The following is a 10,918-nucleotide window of genomic DNA, read 5'->3' as shown; positions in this document are numbered from 1 at the left end:
ACTAGAGGAAGCATTAAAGAAATGCAAGAATACAGCACCCTGACTGGCTCGTTCCTTCCTTGTGACCCTTCTGTGAGGGGATGTCCAATTGTCTATAGATAGGCTTTGGGTCTCCACTCTGATCCCCCTCCTTTGCATTGATATGATTGTTTGTTTTGGATCTTCTGATGCCTGATAGCTGATCCCGTCAGTACCTCGTGATCACACAGGCTGTTGTGCTTCTTCCATGTGGGTTTTGTTGACTCCTTGCTTAGATGGCTGCTTGTTTGAATACAAGCCTTTAAGACCCTGCACGCTATTCTGACTGACAGTCAGGCACCATTTACTCTCTTCTCCACACTTTGCTGTAGCACCCTTATCATCAGTGATCATTTCATGAAGGTGAACATTGAGCAGGGCCATGTCATAAAAACTAACTGTTCTTGAGTTGGGGCTAGAGCTAAGTCAGAGGCCAGAATTCATCAACTTGTTCATGGAATATGAACGACTGAAGTTTACTTTGGCAGTCATCTTATGACAAAATCAAACCCTCCTACGATCCACCACCTTAACACCAGCAGCAAACCAACCAGCAAATAAACAATCAAACCAACAAAGAGAAAAAAAAAAAATCCATCTAGATTCCTTATCTCTCAGATCTAAACCCTGGTCTGAGTGGGCAAAAGAAAAAAAAAAAAAAAGACAGAGAGAGAAAGAAAGTAAAACTGAAATGAGAGCCTCTAGTGACAAATTCATTTCAAACATATGGGAAAAAATCTCTTAGAAGTAACTTAGAGCTTTACTATCTTTACGGATCAAGAAAACTATGCAGCCCCAGTCACTGAGCCGCCTCCCCCTCGAGCCCCCTCGATTCCCTGCTCCATCCCCCCTGCCCGCCTTCTCCAGCCGCCGCCTTCCGCAGGCCTTTTCCACTGAGGAAAAGGAATCGTATCGTATGTCCACCATCCTGAACCTCCACTCTTTCGACCCCTTTGCTGATGCAAGTAAGGATGATGATCCGCTGCCTGCGGGGACAGAGGATTTTATCCACATAAGAATTCAACAGCGCAATGGCAGGAAGACTCTTACGACTGTCCAAGGGATTGCTGATGACTACGACAAACAGAAACTAGCGAAGGCCTTTAAGAAGACATGTGCCTGCAATGGTACTGTGATTGAGCACCCAGAATATGGAGAAGTGATTCAGCTCCAGGGCGACCAGCGCAAGAACATATGCCAATTCCTTGTAGAGATTGGACTGGCTAAGGACGACCAGCTGAAGGTTCATGGGCTTTAAGTGCTTGTGGCTCACGGAAGCTTAAGTGAGGATTTCCTTGCAATGAGTAGTAAAATTCCCTTTGTCTCTTGTCACAAGTTTAAAACCTCACAGCTTGTATGATGAAACCATTTGGGGTCCACATTTAACTTGAACTACTCCTTCATGCAATAAACGGAAAAGAGCCATGCTGTCTAGTCTTGAAGTCCCTCATTGAAACAGGTCGAGCAGTAGGCGCCTGGCAGTGCCCAGTCTGAAACAAAACAATAGCATCACATTTCAGCCAAGTTCAGAGCCCCGAGTTCTCAGATGGCTGTCTGGCCAGAAACTCCCCTGCCCTAAGAAAATGGCATCCACCACCTGGACAGCCCCCAGTGGGGAGGAAGGGGTAAGGCAGCTGTGCCACTAGCGGGACGCTTTGGTAGCAAGAGAAAGATGCCCTGGTGTTGCGGGCCTTAAGAGATCAGCCCCTTCCCTCTGGTAAGGTGATAGGGCTTCTGGCTTTGCCACCAAGGTCTTGGTTCTTTTTCACCAGACAGATCCTAGCTAGAGGGTGTCCAGAATGTGAGGCCAATCTTAGATCAGCGTTAAACTTTTGACAAGGAAACAAATTTCAAACGGATGTAGCTAGCTGTAAAGCTTGCAACTTCATAGCCACAACTACCCAATGCCATGTGAAGTAACAACTGGTCTCCTCCCTCCCAACCCTTCCTTCAGTTTTCATGTTATGTGATGTATTTAAACTTATTTAAATAAAACTTGTTTGCAGAAAAAAAAAAAGAGAAAACTATGCACTTAGATTTAGTCTCATATTTGTCTCTAATTGGGTATTTATCTCTGATGGTCAAGTATCCTAGAGTTAAAAAAAAATCCTAGAATTCCTAGACCAAATATAAAAATTATTTAGACATTTTTGATCTTTACATTTTTAATAATTTATTTTATTTCAATTTGCTTTGTAATATATATGTACTAAATTGAAATAAATATATAAATTTTAATATAAAAAAGGTTACTGTGTTAGGCAGAGTTCTCTAGAGAATGAGATCAGGACACTTATGAGTTTATATATATATAAATATATTAGTGTGTATATATATATATATATGTATATATCCTCATGAGGATAGGTTTATACAACAAGAAGGAATATAGAAGTTAATTAGTCCACACAGCAGTACAGAGGGTTCAGTAATAAATTCAAGAAGAACCCCACCTATAGTACAGCTGCTAAAAAAGAAAAGCAGTCCATGACACTCAATATTCTTCTCCAGCACCACAATTCAAACACATCAATTCTTCTTTGGTCTTCCTTATTTAATGTTCAAATTTCACATGCATGTGAGGCAACTGAAAATCCCATGGCTTGGGTCAGTAGCACCTTAGTCCTCAAAGTAACATCCTTGCTTTTCAGTACTCTAAAGAGGTCTTGTGCAGCAGATTGACCCAATGAAATGCATCATTTGATCTCTTGACTGCTGCTTCCATGAGCATTGGTTGTGGATCTAAGCAAGACATAATCCTTCAATTATGTCATGCCTTCACAAAACTTCAATCTTTTCTCTATTTATCATGATGCCCAGTTGTGAGAATTTTGATCCTTACGAGAACAGAAAGCCTCATCTTTCTCCTACAGAGTGACTGGTGGGTTTGTCCTTTAGAGTACTGAAAAGCAGCCTGTTTCCATAAAGATCTACAGCCTGGGGAACTTTATCATGCAGAACTTAAGCAGAAGGCTAGTGGACTTACTAGGGCAACACGTTTGCTTGTTTCACTACAGGATGGATGGTGTAATCTAGCCTCTGGGTCTGCCTGCATTCAGGAGGAGAGAGAAGAATCAGGATTCCCATAAAGCTGCCTATGTTGGTGAAAGTCAGATATATCTCTACTTGCCAAAATTTTCACTGTTTTTGACCCTAGTTGTCTTCTCTATACCACTCTCTACTTCTCTGTTGCATTTCAGAATTTGTTGCAATGGCCACATAGAACACACAGATTGTGTTAGGTTGGGTTCTCTTGAGAAGCAAAAACAATGATGCTTGTATGTTTTGGTGTAGAGAAATAGATTTATATCAAGAAATGACTTCCACGGTTGTAGAAATAGGTGAAGTCATGTCTGGTTCAAGTTGGACTTTTCCTGACTCCTGGAAGCTGACAAACAGGAAGTGGCATAATGAAGCAGAGGTGGTGGTGGGCACAGATTGGTGGATGAAAAGATAAATGAATTCAAAGTCGGCTGAATGAATCCCCCATTGGTATCCACTGACAGCTCCTGGGATCTGAAGGGCTACAACAGGAGATCAAGGAACCAGGCTCAAGATTCAGCTCTAGTAGAAGGCAAAGCCCTAGAGATTTGACCCTGCTCCATCTCCCCCACCCCCTTTTTTATCGTTTTATTAGGGGCTCATACAACTCTAATCACAATCCATACATACATACATCAACTGTGTAAAGCACATTTGTACATTCATTGCCCTCATCATTCTCAAAACATTTGCTCTCAATTTAAGCCCCCGGCATTAGACCCTCATTTTGGAATGTTGACGAGTATTGGCCTAGCTGCCTTATTCCCCCAGGTACACAGGCAGGAATTCCCCGGTGAGAACTTGGGCAGAGTATCCCCTGGAGGGAAATCAGGGCTTTCCCCAGCCTTGAGCTAGCTGCACAGCGTGGAGCTCACCTAGCTGGGTGCGGTGCAGGCATAAATGCCCTAGACTAAGGGGAGTGGTCTGGAGGTCAGCAGTGGAGTGTGAGAGAACAGGAAAGAGACAAAGAGGAGAAAAAATATTAAAAATTAAGACCACTTAGTCTGTGCAGGGATGTAGGGAAGAGAGGGAAACAAGAGCAACAATGTAGCTGAGTCCCCATCCCTGCCCTGAAGCTGCATGGGTTTAGTCCCTGCCCCTTCAAGACCATGGTAGGACAGAGAGGAGACATGGTAACAAAAGAAACAATGTAGCTTAACCCTGATCCTATCCCGAGGAGAGGGAGAGATGGAAACAAAAGCAACAATGTAGTTGAACCCAGATACCTGCCCTCTGAGGTGGGAGGGTTTAGTCCCCACCCTGAGGTGTCAGTGGCCAGCTGTGGCTGTGTTGATAACAAGCTCTCCTACGGTCTCCAAATGGTCCCAAGTCTGGCAGAGACAGTGGCGGGGCTAAGGTCAAACCCCAGCTATCTTCCACTGAGGTAAGCCAAAAGCCCCCAGCCCCTCAAAACCCCGTAGGTCTGTGCCTACTTATCTTTATGATGCTCCTCCTGCATTCCAACAGCGTTGAATTTCCCTCTAAGCAACTCTTCTGGGCTGAATTCTGCAGTCCCTCTGGTATATGTCACTCCGTTGCCATCTTCCCGGAAACCTCTCCCCCTTTCTTATACAAAAGATCACACACCCAAAGAGGTGTTGTGTGGTTGCAGGCCAGTTGATAGGTTGGGCTCTGCCTCTACCTTTCCCCAGGACTGTATACTTGATATAATCTTTAATCATCACACAGGCCATCTCACAGTCATGAAGTTCTTTTAGGGTAGTTTGTTAGGTGATGTTGAGTCTGTTCTGACTCATAGCAACCCTGTGTACAACAGAAGGACAGACTGCCCAGGCTCGCACCATCCTCACACCGGTTCTTGTGTTTGAGCCCATGGTTGCAGCCACTGTGTCAATCCATCTCATCCAGGGTCTTCCTCTTCTTCTCTAACCCTCTCACTTACCAAGCATGATGTCCTTCTTCAGACACTGGTCTCTCCTGACAACATATCCAAGGTAGGTGACACCAAGCCTCCCATCCTTGTCTTTAGGAGTATGCTGACTGTATTTTAGGAGGGAATAGGCTACAATTTGGGATTCAGATGAACTTGAAATAATAGGATATAACTCAGTAGACAGAAGCAGTTTTCAACTAGGTCAACTTTCAACCAACACAGCCCTCAGTTCTCCTGTGTCTATAGGCAGGCCCTTCTCCAGCGTTGCCAGTTGCCAGTCTCTGCCTCCAGGCCTCTCCCAGCCCCCACCTTGCTCAGGTAGCGTTAAGGCTCTTTCGGTGCATTAGCAAGCCTCCTGACTTGTCACTCAACTCTCTCTCTGTGAGCCAACAGGCCTATGGCTCCCTCTTGTGCCAGTTTCCGGATTCAGTGTTACAGCTCTCACTTGTCTCCCATCTTGAGTATGAGGATGTTCTCAGCACAGGGATTTCAGGTCTAAAGGATATTCTCTGCGTTATACTCTATACTCTTCGTAATGGTAGAGAGGGTCCCTGCCCCCAACCACAACTTCTATGGAACCAGCCCTTATATCAATTTTAAGGCACAACCTTCCCATCCAAGCACAAACTGGCCAATCTCTACAAGATCAATTGGGTATTTATTGGGTATTTTGATGTATCCTATTTGCATAATGTACTGACCAGTTCTTATGAGATACATGAAATATATCAATCACAGGGCAGGATACAGCTCAACCAATTATTTTTGACAGAATTTCAAACCCCAGGACAGAAAGGCCATTTATAATAGAAATCCACTGTATTGCAGATGGGAAGTGATTATATAAGGACTGAGAAAGTAGATGTAGAAAGTTTCATGTCTGGTGGAAAGTTAGATCAGGTAACTAGTATGATGTATTCTAAAGTTAAGGGTTTATTTTATTTTGGGGGTGAACCTCGGAACCCAGGATTAAAAAGTTGAATTTTGTCCTCCAAAAATGTGTTTCCACTTGACTAGGCTGTGATTTCCAGTTTGTGTGGGTAGCCTCCATCTGGCGATCTGATATAATCATTCTCCTTTTTGTGGTACATTAGAAATCTTAATATCTATATGTTCATGAGTTGGGATCAAGGTGGGTTGTATCTTAAGTCACAACTTTACAAGAGGACATGACTTAAGTCATACTCTTATTCAAGTCTCCTTCTTACATAAGTCACACCTTTGTTCGAGTTGTACCGTTTATCTTACAAGAGATAAAAGGATGGAGAAGGGAGCAGAGTGGGAGGGGATCACACGATTACCAAGGAAGAAGAGCTGGGAACAGAACTTTGGACTCATAGTTCCTGTGCTGAGAACCTCCTCCGCCCTGGGGAAGATGGGTGGCAACACGCATGGAGATCTCTAAGGAATGTGGGGCTCACAGCGTTGAAAGGAGAAAAGGACCTTCGCTAAAAGTGGGTGCCCTGCATTCAGATTCTAGCTTTCTCAACTGTAAGAAACTAAATTTCTGTTTTTACTAAGGCCATCTGCTTGCGGCATTTCTGTAATAGCAGTACCAGGTAATTAAGAAATGACAGGACTCGTCTGTGCTTTCAATAAAGAAAGAGGTCTGGGAAGGATCAGTGAGGGCCAGTCAGGCAACCCAAGAAATGCAGTTTCAGGCTCTTCTAACTCCTAGATATGAGCTCTGGTTTTGAGGTATTGGTTTATTCTTTTCTCCCTCCACATCTCAATACAAATAGCTTCCCCAAATTATGTGTTAAATAATATATTCATTGTAAACCATTTAAGTAATACAAAAAAATGTGTGCCCTGAAAAGGATGGCCTGCCTCTTTCTTGGTGCAGTAGCGGGCCTTTTCCTGCTGACAAGCAGAAGACCCCTGACAAGACGGAATAACACAGTAGCTACAACAGTGACCTCACACTTAAGAACAGTTTTGAGGATGACACAGGTTCGGGCAGTACTTTGTGCTGCTGTGCTTGGGGTTGTTTGACTCAGAACTGATTGACAGCACCTAACAACACATATAAATGATATGCAATGGAAGATTAGGATTATTCACTCAATAGCATATACTAGATAGCTTTCAATCTTCTATTTTTGTTTTAAAAAATTGGTCCAATATTCCCTTACAGAAGGGTCACACAGAAGGGATGAGTCACTCAGGGTGCAGTATAGCACCGACAAAACCCACAACGCTCCTCTATTTCTTTGATGCTTCCTTGACCCAAGTTCTACCTCAAAAATCTGGCTAGACTGGAATACGTACATTGGAACAGATAAGAGCTTTCAATACCCAGAATCCAGGACAGAAACAGTAACGGGTGTAGCGATATCATGAGGGTATGGGGAGGGTGGGTGGGGAAGGGGAGGAAGGGGAATTGATAGCAATGATGGACATATAACCACCCCAGAGGTTATGAATAACAGAAAGGTGGGTGAAGGGACACAGCAGACAGTATAAGATATGGAAAAAAAAATCTAATTTATCAGGGGTTCATGAGGGTGGTAGGGTGGGGGAGGGAGGGACAAAAGAAGAGCTAATATCAAAGGGCTCCAGTAGAAGGATAATATTTTTTTAAATGATGATGTTAGTGGGAGTGCGGAGTGGAAACCCAAAGCCCATCTGTACACAATTAGTCCTCCCCTTACAGAGGGGTCACAAGGAGGAGATGAGCCAGTCAGGGTGCAATGTAGCACTGAGGAAACATACAACTTTCCTCTAGTTCTTTAATGCTTCCTCCCCCCTACTATCATGACCCCAAATCTACCTTACAAATCCGGCTAGACCAGAACATGTAGGCTGCTACAGATAAGCACTTACAACACAGGTAATCCATGATAGATAAATCCCTCAGGACCAATAATGAGAGTAGTGATACCAGGAGGATAAGGGGAAGGTGGGGGGAGAAAAGGGAACCAGTCACAATGATGGACATGTTACCCCCTCCCAGGGTGACGGACAACAGAAAAGTGGGTGAGGGAAGACGGCAGTTTGGTGTAAGACATTAAAAAATAATAATTTATAAATCATCAAGGGTTCATGAGGGAGGGAGGGAAAAATGAAGAGCTGATACCAAGGGCTCAAGTAGAAAGAAAATATTTTGAAAATTATGGCAACATATGTACAAACGTGCTTGACACAATGGATGGATATATGGATTGTAATAAGAGCTGTAAGAGCCCCCAATAAAATGATATTAAAAAAGGATGATGGCAACATATGTACACATTCACTTGATGTAACTGATTTATGGATTGTTATAATATCAGTAAGAGTCCCCCCCGTAAAAAATAGGTCCAAATGTCCATCAGAACATAATAAAAGAAGTAGACAATTCCCGTGGTGTTTCCAAGTCTTTTATGTACTTTGTACAAGCTAGGCAGAGGATAAAAGGGAATAACCAGGGGTTCTGTAGTCCTGGTTCAAACACAGCTGATTACGTGACCTTGTGCAAATTATTTGTGCTCTTGTAATTCTACTTTTGTTTGCCTCTTCATTTTTCTCTATATTCTTGTGCTTTTAAGAGAACTTTGCTTCTTTCAATAGCTGCACACAGAGGTTGAAAACACCGTTTTTATAAAGCGGGTTGAAAGAGACATGTCTAGATAGATTAATCTGTTGAAAGGCAAGAAGACTGCATGTGACCATCTTCTGACTCCCAGAATTCACAGAGAACTTACCAAACTTACAGCTACCAATTTTTATAACCAGAAGAAGGGAGACACAAAGAGTGAGATTCAAGAGTCTCATAGCCTCAGGGACGCACAACTCCAGTGAATGCATTTATCTTTCACCAATCAGAAAGCTCAAGGAACTTATATTTAGAACCTTGAATTTGCTTCACTGAATAGTCATAATTGGGGCCTCATTGAATATGAATGATTGACCACTTCACAACTCTCTCTTCCTGAAGTTAGCTGATCATGCAATCTTTGTAACCCAATCACCTCCCCCACCACACTCATTTGTATCAATTTTCAAATGTTGTCTGGTGATTTTAGATAGTAAAGACACCTCCCTCACCCATGAAATGCCATGGGTCTTCTCTGAGAAATAAAAGACAAAAGGCGAGATAATTAATGGCCATGGAGACCCTGGAGTTGCCTACTGAGAAAGTGAATGAGTGGGGAGAAATGAAGACACCAGGTACAAAGGGACTGGGGTAAGTCTTTGATATATCTTTGTTGAAAGGTGGAAAATAAATGAGCAAATGAATAAATGAATACATAAACGAGTGAGTAAGTGAATACATAAATGAGGGGGGGAACAGTATGGAGGACACAGGTAACTCGAGTCTGTAAGACAGACACACCATACAAAGGCAAATTAAAAAAGCATTGCTACTAGGATTCTAGTTCGTACATGAACAGGTTTATTCCAAACGAATTGTGTTTATGCAGGTCTCTGATCTTAGATGGCTGCAGACAAGTTCTCTCAGTAATAAACTCGGCTTAATCTAAAAAGAATGTCTTCAAAGAAGAGAATGTGTGTGTGTACTATGCTCAAGGGCAATGTAACCGAGAGGAATTACTGAAACCCAAATGAAGGCTGAGCATGATATGGGACAAGAGGGAAGTGAAAGGAAATAGAGGAAAGAACTAGGAGGCAAAGGACATTTATAGAGGCCTAAATACGGGCATGTATATATGTAAATATATTTATATATGAGGATGGGCAAATAGATCTATGTATCTATATTTATAGATTTAGTATTAAGGTAGCAGATGGACATTGGACCTCTACTCAAGTACTCCGTCAAGGCAAGAACACTTTGTTCTATTAACCTGGCATTCCATGATTGTGGGGGGAGGTTAGATGCTTGCAGGCATCCTCCCTGAGGGCGATCAGTTACCAGACTGCAGCAGGCCCTGCTCCCTGCTGTTAAGGATGATGGACAGGCCAGCAGTCATTGATTTGGTTCCTGTAAGTGGGGTTCACACCCTAATGATAATGGCTCCTATGGAGATCCAGCTGCCTTCCTGACCCTAGGATCCACCCATCTTGTCACATGTATACCCCCAATCCCTCTTCTTCCTATTGCGTGTATGTTCCTAGACGTAAGGTGACCAGATTTTAACATTGGTAAAGCTGGACAAAAGCAGGACACCATTGATAAAACTCATATCCTGGCGAAATAGCCACATGGCAGCTGGAAACCATATACCCTAGCTTGTCATGCATTCTTTCAAAAAATCGGGACTTTAAAAAAAATGCCATGGGACGCGGGGGGAAAAAATGTTAAAAATCAGGACTGTCCCACCAAAAGCGGGACATCTGGCCACCTTACCCTAGACCACCCCCTCTCATTGCTGTATAAGCTACAGTGCAACCCCTTCCTGTGATGAATGATTTTACCTGTAATTAGTGCGCTCACACACCCCCAAAAGGTATATAAGCCTGGGTTAGCAATAGAGGCCTCTCTCTCTCCCTCCCTGGCCTCTCTCTTCACCCTCTCCTTTCCCGTCCTCTGTTTCTCTTTCCCCTTGTTCTCCTTCCCTTTCCCCTCTCTCCTCGTGGACCACCAAGCGGGGCTGAGGTGAGCAATGCTACCATGAAATGTGTCTGACTCCATTATTGTAATATCTCTTTTATCTCTCATGCTCTCGATGACCTTAATATAATATTTACTTATTATTGCTGTACAATTGCGCCTACCGGACCTGTAATGATGTGCTAGGGGCTGGCTTCCCCTTGCATATAGCGCCCATTAAATGTGACCTTGTAGGAAAATAACTCCTTTGAGTTATGTCCCTTGTAACCATTGTACGGCCTCATCGGACAGTGAGGGTGAATTGGGAACAATTTTTTGTTTAGTTTATTTTTTAAGTGAATTTTTTTAGTCTGAGTGAGATATGGGTCAGGCAAAGAGCTCACCTTCCCGAAACAATCGCTGAAGACAAATGTGTGCATAAGCAAAAGTGGTGAAGAAAGCTAATGGTGCCTGACTATCAAAAGATA

At 43.1% G+C, this 10,918-nt stretch overlaps 1 protein-coding gene across 1 annotated transcript; it reads left to right on the top strand.

Moving 5' to 3' along the window:
- The first annotated feature begins 934 nt into the window (after positions 1-934).
- On the top strand, positions 935-1,334 carry LOC101657641 (eukaryotic translation initiation factor 1-like). The gene has a single exon (XM_045293540.1). The coding sequence runs from the start codon at positions 935-937 to the stop codon at positions 1,274-1,276; it is 342 nt and encodes a 113-aa protein (XP_045149475.1). The 3' UTR covers positions 1,277-1,334.
- Positions 1,335-10,918: the final 9,584 nt, after the last annotated feature.

The sequence above is a fragment of the Echinops telfairi genome, unplaced genomic scaffold, assembly GCF_000313985.2.
Source record: "Echinops telfairi isolate 266 unplaced genomic scaffold, ASM31398v2 ScPeMD7_2186;HRSCAF=2738, whole genome shotgun sequence".
Taxonomy (NCBI): Eukaryota; Metazoa; Chordata; class Mammalia; order Afrosoricida; family Tenrecidae; genus Echinops; species Echinops telfairi.
This window is presented reverse-complemented; position numbering and strand designations above follow the sequence as displayed.